Genomic DNA, 14,562 nt, shown 5'->3' with positions numbered 1-14,562 from the left:
AATCTGCCCCAGTGTCCCCAAATCAAGATGTCGGGTCTGTACATGACTATCTGGCTCACTGTACATACAATGTATTTTTACATCCATTAAAGTGTAGTGAGATGTCAGAAGTTTGTATTGGTGGGGGTCCGAGCACTGAGACCCCCACCAATTGCTAGAACGAAGCAGCTGAAGTGCTCATGTGAGTGCTCCGCCGCTTCGTGTCTGTTCGGCTTTTTCCGGAAATAAATGTATTGTGTACGGACTCAGTAGAAAGTCTATGAGCCCGTACTCCGATACATCGGCTTTCCGAAAAAAGCCGAACAGACACGAAGCGGCTGAGTGCTGAAACTAGCACTGCTTCGTTCTAGCGATTGGTGGGGGTCTCAGTGCTCGGACCCCCACCAATCCAAACTTCTGATAGGTCACTATGACATGTCAGAAGTTTGTCAAACTTAGCTACACTTTAACATGATCAGCTCTGCCAAACTTGTGTGATATTTGAATAATTTGATAAGCGGCTGCCAGATACATCTAATGATCTGTATTTTTGGTAGAACTAATGTTTTGGACAGGTAAAAGGGTATGTAGACTTTTGCAACCATTATTTATGCTCCAATGCATCTGGGGAAAAAAATATGCAACTTTAAAAAAGTCTTGATTAAAAATCTCCCACCTTTTGATGCAGACTACAAATAACCCCTGTGTATACTCGGATTCTACATCCATGTGTTACTCCAGTACATCTGCCCCCTCTTCTTCCTAACCTAAGGTGGAGGCAGATGGAATAGATGTCTCACATAAATAAATAGAGGGAAGTCCCGATCAGGGGACCCCCTTCTGTCAGTTACAGATGAGCAAATAGTCTATTAGAATAGACTTAAAGGACCAGTGTCACGAAAAAAAATATTTTTTAGATCAATTTGACTTTAGTGTGTTATTAAACATTTTTTTATTTATTTGTGTGTTTGTGTTTTACTTTTTTTTATTTTTACACTTTTTCTTCCCTATGGGGGTTGCCATTTTTTTTTCCATTTCTGTATGTGTTGATTAACGACACATACAGACATGGAATACGGCAGCTACAGTCCCATAGTGAATGTGAACGGGGCCCGTTCCATCCACTATGCTGTACGCCGTCTGTGTGGGAACGGCGCATGCGCCGCTCCCACACAGTCCAAGTTGAACTGTGCGACGTCCGGCGCCATTTTCCTGTGGACCGGAAGTCGCGGCCGGACAGTAAGATTACTACTTCCGGTCGCGGCCTACGGACTTGTGCACTTGGAGCGGCGGTAGCAGACGGAGCGGACGGACCGGAGGGAGCGGCGGCGGCAGGAGCAGGTAAGTTATTTCTGTGTATGTTCGTGTTTTACTGTGTGTTTACTAGTGTATGTAAACCTACTACACTGTGTTAGCTCAAAAAATAGTGACACACAGTGTAGGAGGTTTGACCGTTCAATCCCCTCGTTTCTCCCGGCACTAGGCAGGATAAGGGAGGGGGGGGTTCTGAGAGCTCACTAGAGCGAGTGAGTTTTCTCAAATTTTGCAGCATAAAGCAATGTGGTTGCTTTACCACATGCAATGCTGCAATTTTTGGAATTGCTCCATCGAGTGACCAGCGCTGGGAAATATTATAAATTAGAATCTAATTTATAATATTTCCTGACTCGTGAAAAAAATAAAAAAATTAGAACAATGTCTAATCACCTACACACTAATTGTTTAACTAAAGAAAAAAAAAATGTTTTTCTAGCGTCACATTCCCTTTAAGAACCACTTGATTTCAATGAAAACTGTAATTCTTCATTTCTCCTGTGGTGGCACTGCAGGGAAATTAAACACTTGCGTCCAGGTTCCTTCACTTATTACAACTGATCGCTGGAGGTCTCCTGCAATCAGCTGATTGTTGGGGGACGCTTCTGACAAAAAGAGATTGTTCCAAATGGAAAACCTCTTTAATTCATTCATTTTAATTTTGAACTATGTTAATTACAAATAAAAAAAAAAAAAGATAATACAATTGTCCGTGTTGATTTTTGCGGCGTTCCCTAACCTTTTCTCACTTCTTTTTGAATCTTCTCAGACATTAAAACTCAATGTAACGCAAAAAGAACAATCAGTCGTTTCTGTCTAATACAAGTGTTTTTATTTACTTCCGCCAGTCCCGAATAATTCTTCTTTATTGTCTCCGGAGAAGGAGTCTGATCTTGTTTCTCCCTGATAAAGATGCATTGTGTTTCCTTTTACTTTTTTTGGTCTAAATCTCAATGTGTGAAATTAAATCTATTCTTAAGCATGGAGAATTTTCCAGTAATTAGGAAGCTAGATGTCCCCGTGGTGCCCAGATACTAACAAGCTCCTGCCGATTCTCATCTAACAAGGAATAAAAGCCTCTGTAGCCAACGACTCATTTGAATTACAAACAAAAAGAAGGGATTACAATGATGATTTGCAAAACTACAAACTGGCTACACGGAATTAAAGGGCCACTACTCCTAAAGTCCGCAGCTTCTAGAACCTTCTAAAAACTGCGGATAACGTCTGTCACACCTATGTAGGTAAACGCTAATAGAGGAGATACAGTCAGCCCCTTTCCAGTCTAAAATGGCTGATAACAGGGAAAAATAGAGCACATTCAACTACACAACAACTCTAAACAAGACAACTTTTTTTGGGACTCTCTTCGAAACCTAAATAAAGTTAAAGAAATTGGTTTGCAGAGACGTGCAAGATAAATTGTCTCTACCTGGGCCTCGTGGTTTGAAGACCGAGACGATATTAATCATACTTTATAGTAAACTATCCTCAGAGACTGCAAGAAGCGAGCGCTTAAGATGTAAACAATTGTTTGAAAGTTTTGTGGGTTTTTTCTCTGAGATGTAAGGACATGAAAAATTGCAAGAAAATCCATTTGGGAAGATCATTTAAAGGTATATCCAAGTTTTAACATTAAATTAATTTGCATAAAAAGTTGAGGAACTTTGTAAATACATTACATTACTTATATTGATGCTAGGTAAAAACCTGTGTTATAGTTCTGGTGGTTGTCACTAGAAACAGTCAACTTGCTCGTTGTCAGACACAACCCTAACAGTTTAGTTAAGACAGTTTTCATACATTAGATTATTGTATGGTGCCTGGTGTAAGGAAGACAATTGCCAAAACACAAATCACCAGAGAAAGACCTGTGAACAAGCAGGAGATTTCAGCTCTGAAACCTGCAGAATTGGGAATGCAGCTCTGGAGTATAATAAAGCTCGGAATTAGTACAAAATAAGTAATGAAATGTAGTGACAGAGTTAGGCAAAGTCTCGACCATGGAGCCTCTTCGGAGGCACACAGAGTCCCTGCATCATGGTACTACGGAGTCGTAGGCATGATGTGTGCCGTCTGATGGTACCTCTCTGTGGCACCGTATTGCGGAGTTATTCACCCCTAGAAGCATTGACCCCCTAGAATATGCCACAATTTTATTTCTGTTGGATTCAAATGAAATCAGAAAGAAAACGCCTACATTTGAAATACTTTTCCATAAAATAACAATTCTGTAGTCCTTGTTCAAGAACTCTGCACTGTGCCATTCCTCTGTTATTCCTCCTAGAAATGTATGAACAAATGAACAACTGGGTGTTACCATTCTCCTTGTCAAAGAGGCGTGTTCCTAACCTGTCTCACTATGTCAGCACTGATTGGACAGTGTCACTCTGTGTAGGGACACACCCCCAACTGGTAACAGCCAGGTGTCTATTTATTCATAAATTGCTAGTAGGAATAACAGAGGAACGGCACAATGTAGAGATCAGAGAAAAGATGCTCCAGAATTGTTATATCATGAGGAATAAATTTACTTACTCAAATAGACATGTCAGGAGAAGTGACAGGTCCTCTTTAATACAACGATAGAGGATTGGCAATACGTGACTCCTTTACTGTAATTGTGATTGTGGCTGTCTATGCTGGGATTTGTAGTTCCATACAAAGTGGAGAGTAAGAAGTTATCCGAAATCCAAGCTCTACAGGTCAGATGCCTAACAGAATGACAGCGACAACCTCTCTTACTATTGCACTAGAAACAAAAATCAGGTTGATCAGTGTCTGCTGGGACTTGTAGTTCCTATCAAACTCTTAATACACTTGTTCCATAAAGTTTCTGAATCGTCGAATGATGTATACCAGCCTTCCATTTGCATTTCTATATATCGCAGGTTGGCGTATTTAGCAATATTCCCAACGCTGTGAAACTCCCAGACCTACATTATTAATCCTCTGAACTGCGGCTTCTTAACACTGCAGGGGACAGAATGCTCAGTTTTACACTTCAGATAACTCCTATGGTAAAAGTGTTATACTCCCTGCAGGTGGCTACGCTATTTTCGTGTACAGACAATGATGCTATAGGAGGCAGGATTAAACCAATGTACAGATGTAGCAGAGCCGAATTTGTCGTTTGACTTTTCTAGGGCAGTTCTATGTGAAACAGCCATACATATACATTTGGTCATCTGATATCAGCACGTTTGAATCACACCTGGGCGAATGTGTTTTTAATGAAGCGGGGAATGGACATGATTGGCTGTCGAACCCCTATGGGACTACTTATTGTTGGATAAAACAGTATAATTGGGCGGGTAAATCCGACCTACCTGTCATTCATGTTTCCCTGACATCTGTCATCAGCCCCCACCGGGACATAAGTTTGTCTCTGGATCCTGAACGGCCAACGCAAATCTAATGTCTATTAGACATTAGCGTTAAACCACAGATAAGATATCACCTAGAGTAGGACTACAGGACAAACTCAGCTCTACTTCACCTGATAAACTCAGCCCCACAGAATCATATAAACTCAAACCTACTACATCTGATAAAACCAACTCTGCTATACCTGATAAACTCAGCCCGGCTGCATAAGATCAACTCAACTCTAGTACATCTGATAATATAAACTCTGCTACATCTGATAAAATCACCCCTGCTACACCTGATAAACTCAGCCCTTCTACAAAAGATCAAATTAGTTTTGCTACATCTGATAACATCGGATAAAATTATCTGCTAGACCACACTTTACATAAAGCATTAGATGGTACTTTAATTTATGACCTGTTTTGCACATATAGAATGATATTCTGTAGGTTTCAAGGGCAAAACTCTCCAAAACTTCTTTCTTTGCAAAAATAATTGCAGATGTAGCAGAGCTGACTTGTCAATAAATTCTTTCAGCATCGTTCGCGCTTTGAGAATATGGTAGAGGGTTGAGGGTAATTAAAACCTAATGTGTAGAGACGGTTAATTTGATTTCTACATCTGTCTGCTGAAAAGTGATAAAGGAAGGCACGTACCTTGAGAACTTCCATTGGTACCTGGGCAGCGGTTGGCAGGCTGGTGGACACGCTGACGTTGATGGCCGGTGTGTGACTGGCTGCTACTCTCTGCTGCATGAAGTGAGCTGCCTGCTGCTTCTGTTGCTGTTCACGACGTTCTTGCTCCTGCATCTGCTCACGCATGAGCTGCTGGCGTAGCAAAATCCGTGATGTCATATTGGAGGAGCTTAGTGGAGGCTTGGACGCTCCTGGATGCTCTGCTGAGCTGCTGTGAAAAAAGCAAGAGATAGACTCCTAATTAGTTGGGAATATTATCTCTGTGCACAAAGCATGGGTAAAAGGGTCTGCAACGGCCTTTATACACCCAAACCATTCATAGACCCAACCGGTCAACCGGCTGTCTGCTCCGAGTAGGATTTGGCAACAAAAAAGTGGCCAAGAAAAGGTTAATACAAAGTTATTATCTAGAAAATGAAGCAATATAATACATGCAGCATAGTGATACTATAAACGACACTAATAAGAATTCAGAACCTAGCGATTATTTAGAGAACATTTACCCCGAAAATCCCCAAATCACCAGTAAGTATTACACGAAAGCTGCCGGCGCAAATGCCAAACGTATCCATAGAGCCCCATGTACCATCTACAGGGGGCTCTATGGGGGAACTATCTACAGGGAGCACTGTGTGTGTGGGACTATGGTGCTATTATAATCAGGGACAGTGTATGGTGCTATTATAATTAGAGGTGCAGTGTATGGCGCTATTATACTTAGGGGCGTAGTGTGTGGCATCATGAGAATGTTATCTTCGTTTATAGGTGCGGAAATGTTTGAAAAGTGAGAAGCAGAAGAAAGCTGTGCGTAAAACTGCAGAAATGGGCCGTAGCCGAGAGTAGTCATCATAGAGGTCTGGACCGGATAGAGAAGAAAAGAGAAAAAGAACAAGTTGAATCTGAGATAGTCACCGGTGAGTCACTTAATGCAAATGTTTATTCTGCCTTTAATCAGTACTGTAGTCACTGTATGATCTGCAGCGAGATGATGGATGGTATGATTTTTTTTGGTTAAACATCTCCCAGCATATCCTTACCATTGTTCGGACCATCCTGGGAGCTGTAGTTTTTTGAATTTTCAATACTTTATTTACGGCAGGGGTTGCACTAAATTGAGCTGTATTTGTTCTGGTGCTGTATTTATGTACTGAGCTTGGTTCTCGTACTGTATATGTGTACTGAGCTTGGTTCAGGTGTTGTATATATGTATTGAACTTTGTTCTGGAGCTGTATATATGTACTGAGCTTTGTTCAGGTGTTGTATATATGTACTGAGCTTTGTTCTGGTGCTGTATTTATGTACTGAGCTTTGTTCTTGTGCTGTATTTATGTATTGAGCTTTGTTCTGGTGCTGTATTTATGTACTGAGCTTGGTTGAGATGCTGTATATATGTATTTTGCTTTGTTCTTATGCTGTATATATGTACTGAGCTTGGTTCTGGGGCTGTATATATGTACTGAGCTTGGTTCAGGTGTTGTATATATGTACTGAGCTTAGTTCAGGTGCTGTATATATGTATTGAGCTTTGTTCTGGTGCTGTATATATGTATTGAGCTTTGTTCTGGGGCTGTATATATACTGAGCTTTGTTCTGGCATTGTATATATGTACTGAGCTTTGTTCTGGTGCTGTATTTATGTACTGAGCTTTGTTCTGGTGCTGTATATATGTATTGAGCTTTGTTCTGATGCTGTATATATGTACTGAGCTTTGTTCTGATGCTGTATTTATTTACTGAGCTTGGTTCTGATGCTGTATATATGTACTGAGCTTGGTTCTAGTGCTGTATTTATGAACTGAGCTTGGTTGTGATGCTGTATATATGTATTGAGCTTTGTTCTGGTGCTGTATACATGTATTGAGCTTTGTTCTGGTGCTGTATATATGTCAGATCTTGGTTCTGGGGATGTAATTATATAGAATATATTTATAATAACAAAATTACAGGGCAGACGGAATTGTTTTCAGTTCATTGTATATTTAATGGGAATGTCAGGTAGTTTTAATTCCTTAAACCGCCACCATACGGTGATACATGACCTGACAATATTTACAAACAGTCGCCTGTATGTTTTTTTTCAGATGCAGCAAAATCTCTAAAATCAACTTTTAAAATGGTGCACGTAAATATGCTAATTACTCATTAAAGGGTCATGGGCCAGTGCCACTATCCTGAAGAGTCACATAGTCCTTCCTCCAAACTCACCTTTCCATGTTTGATTGACATCCCTCTAGCTGTTATACATTACTACCAGTCTCCTCCAACTTTCTCAGATGCGCCATTACCTTGTACTTCTTGGGCACACACCGTGCAGCGAGTTGTACTCTGCCAGGCTGCACCACGTATGCCAGTACAAGTCAACAGCGCATCCGCAAGAGTTGGAGGAGGCTGCTGGTGATGTAGAACAGCCAGGGGGATGTCAATCAAAATCTGGGGGGCACCATATCAATTTTCGCCTCAGGCAGCAGAAAAGCTAGAATCGGCCCTGGGCTGGGTGACAACCAACATAACCGTCATTAGCTGGTGCAGGTGGAGTTGCCACACTTCGTACACTGGCGCTATATATTTTTGGTTAGCAAAAACATTTTTCTAATCATATAGTGTGATGTAACCAAACCAAACATATACTATAAGAGTGGTTTTTCTGCATATACGTTTTACAGGTTAATATCTGATTATCATATGGGTTTAACAGAAAAAAGTATGCCATGTTCCATCAGATGCCGTATTACAGAGGTATTCTAGAAGTCATACGTGGCATACAAATGAACGTGCAATATAAATGAACCATAAGGTGCCACACAGAGTGCCTAGGAAAATATAGGGAATGTGTATGCCACCCTACAGGCTCTGTGCACCCAGCTTTGGGAGTTTTATAAAATCCCTCAACATTTAAAAATAAATCAAAAATATAAAAAAATTTTGTATGCCACAAAATGCTTATATAATAGACAATTACAGGCCCCCCCCCCCTTAGTTAGTGTCCCTATTAAGCCAGTCACAGTGACCCAACTAAAGGCTTTACATGCCAGCCCTGAGGCACAACCAATACACTATATTAAGCCTAGTGCCAGCATAAAAGGGGCGGAGCATGACACATAGGGTTGAAGAACACCAAAGACTCCCTGTGTCATGCCCCGCCTCCTCAGGCCCTGCCAGGCATAACACAATGTTTAAAGGTGTTGTCTGGTTTACATAACCCATTTTCAAATGTATAAAAATTCATTTACAACCTTCATCAATTTGCTACAAAGAGCGTCTCTCACTCTCCGAAGGTCTCAACATCTCTGTGCATTAATCAGATAACCTATAGATTTCAATGGGTAACATGTAATGCTTCACTTCCCCAGTGGTGGTGCTGTAGGGAAATTTAACACTTCCGATCAGGTTCCGCAACACTCTACAGTTGATCGCTCGCCAAAGGGATAATTTTTAGGGGGCCCTTTTAACAAAAAGCACTGGCCAAAGTGGAACCCTTTAAGCTTAGCCCAACATGTTTCTTTAACTGCCTAGTTATACACCATATGTATATGTATGCAGAGGATGTCTTACAGGATAACAGGCACCCATCACCCATAGACTATTATGGTATCCATCTAATGGATACGTCATGAAAATGTAATGACACATACGTTTAAAGGAGTTATGTGGAAACCAATAATGATCATCAGTGTAGTCCCTGCAGTATGTGATCACATTCGCAAATATACATTCCGGTCCTCGTTGCGCTGATTCTGAGATTTTCATAGATTTTTATAGCGCTGCCGGGGTACCAGAAGTCTAGTTGCACAGTCTTCTTTGATGACGATACAACTCTTGGTCGTGTGACCGGCCCCCGCTGTACTCCATGTACAATCAGTAGTACAGAGAGTACATAGAGTACAGCAGGATCGGTAAGATGACGAAGAGCCGTATTGTCATCAAAGACTGTGCCACTAGACTTCCGGTCCCTGGGTGGCGCTATAAAAATTTATGAAAATCTCAGAATCAGCACGACGTGGGACCGGAATGTATATTAGTGAATGTACTTACATACTGCAGGGACTACGCTGATGAAAATTTTTGGTCCCCGCCTAACCTGTTTAAGGGTTACGTCATGACAGATAGCATACAGTGGCATACGTCACCCATAGGCGTGGTGTGGACAGGGCCGAGCATGTACGGTTACTAGGCCTGGTAATATCAGTATGTCCTTCCACATGACATGTAAATAAGGTCATCTCTCCACAGATGGTTATGGCAGGAAGTCTGTACATTTCTTCTTAACTTCCTGCTGATGTTCTTACCATAGTATATTTAGAAAAACCTCCGAGATCCTTAACAGCTTTACTAACACAGTGTCAGACTTCTCACTGCAAAGCAGAATCCTGATATTTCCCAAACAATTCCACATCAATCGTCACATACGGTTGCTAATTAGGAGCCGAAAGCGCGTCTAAAAATCTGGATATAAACGACTGCAGCAAACACATCTTGATACATAGTTCATAATCTGTTACCCTTACGGTTCCATGGCGCACGTTAACCTCTGTATTATTAATTGACTTCCCATAGAGAAGGGGGTGCGTTGGTGTTTGAAGGTAAGATCAAACAATGAATCGGTCGGGCTCAAAAGCCAATTTTCCGAGGTAGAGATTGTCTTGTTATTTAAGGCCTGTCAGGTCACAACATTCCCAAAGTGTCTGATCCTTTTGATAAACCAGGACAGAAACCTTTGTTCAGAGGCTAATACAGCGGTGGAGTAATCGCACTAATTAGCTGCTCAAGACAAGTTATTGACTGTGATACTAGCAAAAAATAAATAAAAAATTTACAATAAAAAAAAAAAGTAGAATTTAGATAAGTTGCAGGTACTAAAATACTTGTTTTCTAACATAAATGAATGGTGGGGAGATAAATTAGTGGCATATTCCACGTTATCCAACTATATCAAGGCAGAGAAGGTGAGATTCCACAGGCTCTCATCTAATTCATAATTGGTTAATTGGTTAAAATACCAATTTTTAAGTACTCATATACAACTAAAACAAAAAAATCAAACAACTTAACAATTTCCCACCATTTTAGGTTTGCTGTTCCTATGCTGATGTATGCGTCTCCATGGTTACAGACTACAAACAAACCATGTGTGTAGTCTGCATTCCATTCTCTTTGCACTCTCTTTTTGATAACCTACAGGCCAGTAGAAAAAGGGGAAGATGGAGACAAGTAACACATGATTGTAGGATCAAAGTACACACAAGTTTTGTTTAAAGTCTATTGCCATGGAGACACATAGGTCTGCATAGGAGATGTATACAGAAAACAGTAGGATGTGTTGAATCAAGACTATGAGGGTTTGCTTGATTTTTATTTATTTATTTCATTTTAGATGTAATGGAGCAATAAAACATAGTTGAAAAGGTCTACATACCCTTTAAATGCAATGAATGGTCAAAAGTAATAATTTAATGGCTTCAAATAATAATAACTTGTATTATTATTATTATTATTAATAAGGATCATCTTCAGTCTAAGTGCTGTGATGTGGCCCATTTAGGATTGATGTGGGTCCTAGCAACCCCATTCAAAATGTGGCTACCTTTAGCTGATCACCCCGAGCCCCGCTTCTTGCAACCACAGGAAACAACTGATTTTGCTGCGGGAAGTCGCGGCCTGCCAGGCATTTCCCCTGCACTACGAAATGTAGTATTACATGGCAACTATTTAGCTGAATAGCCGTCCATGTAATACAAGGACGGCTTGAGTCTGCCAGAAAGGGAGACGCTCATACAGAGGGTTCTCCGTTCTGGCTCATAGAGGGGAGTCCCGAGAATTGGAAACCCCTCTATGAAGTCCATATGCCCTAATAGTGCATATGGACAGGGGTTGTCTTCATGAGCCAACCTCTTTACCGATACAATGACACCCTAGGTAACAGTGTTCTTCTAACCTTTCGGCAAAGTTTTGAGAAGGCCCATTCTTGTTTCATCATGACAATGCTCCCTTAGCACAGAACAAGGTCAACTAAAATGTTTTTCTGAACTGGTTGTAGAAGAACTTGACTACCCGCACAGAGCCCTTATCTTCAAACCATCAAACACCGTTGGGATGACCTAGAACACCAACTTCAAGCCGGGCCTTCTCACCCAACACCATTGTCCAACCTCTTTAATGTTCTTATGGTGGTCTGGACAGGAATCCAATCTCCTTAGAAGATTGATGGCTTTTATAGAAGGAAAGAGGGTCCAACTATTCATGTCCATGGCTTTGTGTGATATTTGGGTGTCGACATACTTTTAACCATGTAGCGTATAACTTTGAATAAAGACATTCTTCAGGGTATACGTTCACCATTGTTGTGCCAACACCTATATAAAGGAGTTGTCCCATGAAGACAATCTCTGCCCATATGCCTTGAAAGGGGATATGGGCATCATAGGTCAACATATTCTCAGCTGGCTTCCATTCAACCAAGGTTTGTATGGAAGTTCTCCCGTCTAGCCTTTTCGGAACGACCAGGCATCTCGTCTGTGTTCCAACAAGACAAGACATTATTGAGGTTGCCTCCTTTAACAGACACTAAATCCTGATTACTCATTTCCGTCATGCTTCAAATGTACGTCACAAGTTAATATACAAATCTGTCTCGCATGTTGCTTTTCCTATTCGCTAACACTATGGTCTATCTATAGACAGACACCCATGTTCTTTCCCACCAAGTCCCTATATATACAGCGTAACATATACAGAGACGAAGCTTGGCTTTCCCATTTTACCCCCGTCTCCTTTCGTCCTAAGTCTAAGCCACCATAGTATGAAGTCTACAAGCGTGAACATCACTGCGGACCTGTGAATATGACATCAATTTCTCAAGAACATTAGCGAGGAATATGAGATTAGTGCAGCACTGGAGCAAGACTGAAACCACTCCAGAAATAATACATCCTTTTATGTGGCAAGGTCCTGTCATCCATGGATCTGTCACAGTTTAACCAAGTGTAAGACAACGCTAAAATCCTTTGATTTGTTTTCTCTTTGGTGTTTACCCTGGAGATATGACAAATCACATACGAGATGTGTCTGGAAGCTGATCGCATCGTTCTAATGCATTACTGTCTGTAATACCAAGACTTGGATAGGGCACGGGAATTAAGCTGCCATTTAAGATACTGTTAATTATCTGGAATTAGCTGGAATAGGACTTGGTCATCCTCGATGCCCTGTGCCATGCGAATGGGTTCTGAATTCAGGCAATTCGAGTAATGATCCAAAAATTACAATGGCGGAGCCATATGGGTTATGGTGGTTGACCTTACCTGCACACTGGTGCTTCAAGGGGACCATAAGTCTCTTGGCCACATAAATTCTATATATTACATCAACCTTTGTCTTTGAAACAAAGAGGTGAGTTGGCCACATGGCATAGATTTAGCTGGGGCTCCCTACTGGTGCTGGTTAATACGCCCTTATACCTAACAGCTTGGGACAAGTGGTCTTGGTGCTTGATTGATCCCTTTAATTTTGTCCCACACCCGGCCTCTGGAGAGGGTATCCATGTACACGTTATCACCATCCATTACAATAAGGGATTCAGCCAACATTAGATGAGCCCCCTATCTCGAGTGGCCCCATAGCAGCAGCAGTATGCACCTCTATGGTATGTATGCCCTTGCTTCAGGCCCCTCAGAGGTAGATTTCTAAGTTTTTTTTTAAATAATATTCATCCATTGTATTGCTAGTCAATGTCTTCATGTTCTCAGTCAACTCTGCCTAGAATAATTGCCTTTTCCATTAAGAAGAACCAAAAGTAGTAGAGAGGAGTTTGTCATTTGGCACAACACACTGTTGTCCATTGGACTGCAGGTAAACCCATTGCATTATCTTTACTCAGAGCAGTTATCATGGTACTCAAAAAATACAGGCCAAATGTTAAATGACACATTCAGCTCTGCTAGATTTGTACAACTGATTGAGAGGAATATTGCAGCAATTCCCCTACTTAAGCACTGACCGCCGTAAATGAATCACACTTGGCAATCAACCAAAGAAAACTGGAATAAAAAAAAGTTGCAGGAAGGCACAATACTAATGTGAACAGGGGGTGGAAAGGAGTGCGTACCAAAATACCACATCAAAATTAAAAAACATTTAAATATCTCTCTCTAAGGCCATGCACGTATGTTTAAAAAACACGTCTTGTAAACAAAGAAGCATCAGGTCAATTCCTGGAGCGTAAAATGCGCCGAAAATGCACCTAATTCCCATAATCATTGGGAGTCCTAATTACGCGCCCAAAAAAACACGCTGAAAACACGTAAAAAAAAATGCATAAAAAACGCCTGTAATTTAAAAAGCGCTTTGCAAAAACACTAGCTTTTTTGATGGGTTTACATGTCGGTTTTTTTGAGCGCCGTGTGAACAAGGCCTAATAATGCATTTTGGGACCAGACTGGCCCGTTTTAAAGATTAAGAGATATATTCAATCTGGTAATTTGTGCTGCAAGTGGGACATTATGTCAGTTTGATAATGGGTATGTCCCTTTGTAAATGAATTATTAGGATTTAATGGACGTCCTAGAGGGAGGTTCCTGCTATGGATCCCCTCTATGTGGCAGAGCGCCTCTTGCTGTTCGGAGGACTCGGCATCACCATTTATAGAATGGTCGGCTGCCAAATTTAATGTGGGATTATAGACATGCCAGCTGCCTCCTCCAGTGATAACAGCTGATTACTGAGGGTTTGACTCCCAGTTTTCAGCTCAACGTCAAGGTGAAGCTGACAAAGGAGGTTATCTTAAATCAATTAGAGTTTGTCCACAACAGAAAATTTGAATGATATTATTCTCCCTTTTGACTCTACCTGACCAACCCTCACCCTACTCCAACCCTAACCCTATATAGATTTGCCTAAATAAAAAATTCCTGATGTTCTTTCATTCTGCCCCATAGTCATGGAAGTGAATTCAAATTTAGCATTTGGCTCCTTCAATTATTCTAAAACCCAATGTCTTCCCCGTTCTACCACTAACAGGGCTACTTCACCGTGACTATAGTCTGTGGCCCATAAGCAGATAATTTGATTTCATTTTTGATGATGGCGCCCGATTTGTTTTTTTAAACTGATAAGTCAGCTCCGTTATTACAATAAAAATATTGTTATCTGACTAGACATGAGTGAGTTCGAGGAAATCTGGATTTGTAAAATGTTGCTGAATGCAGC

The 14,562-nt window shown here is 41.0% G+C and overlaps 1 protein-coding gene across 5 annotated transcripts in view; it reads right to left on the bottom strand.

Annotated features, from left to right (window-relative positions):
* Positions 1 to 14,562, bottom strand: part of MITF (melanocyte inducing transcription factor) — a 178,569-nt gene that overhangs the window by 71,608 nt on the left and 92,399 nt on the right. For all 5 annotated transcript variants that reach the window (XM_075834028.1, XM_075834029.1, XM_075834030.1 and 2 more), the window contains exon 2: positions 5,322 to 5,571. In XM_075834028.1, coding sequence (XP_075690143.1) covers positions 5,322 to 5,571 — 250 coding nt within the window. The remainder of the gene's footprint in view (positions 1 to 5,321; positions 5,572 to 14,562) is intronic.

This window comes from Rhinoderma darwinii, chromosome 7 (genome assembly GCF_050947455.1).
Source record: "Rhinoderma darwinii isolate aRhiDar2 chromosome 7, aRhiDar2.hap1, whole genome shotgun sequence".
Taxonomy (NCBI): Eukaryota; Metazoa; Chordata; class Amphibia; order Anura; family Rhinodermatidae; genus Rhinoderma; species Rhinoderma darwinii.
The sequence above is the reverse complement of the archived record's forward strand: the minus strand, read 5'-3'. Positions and strand labels throughout refer to the sequence as shown.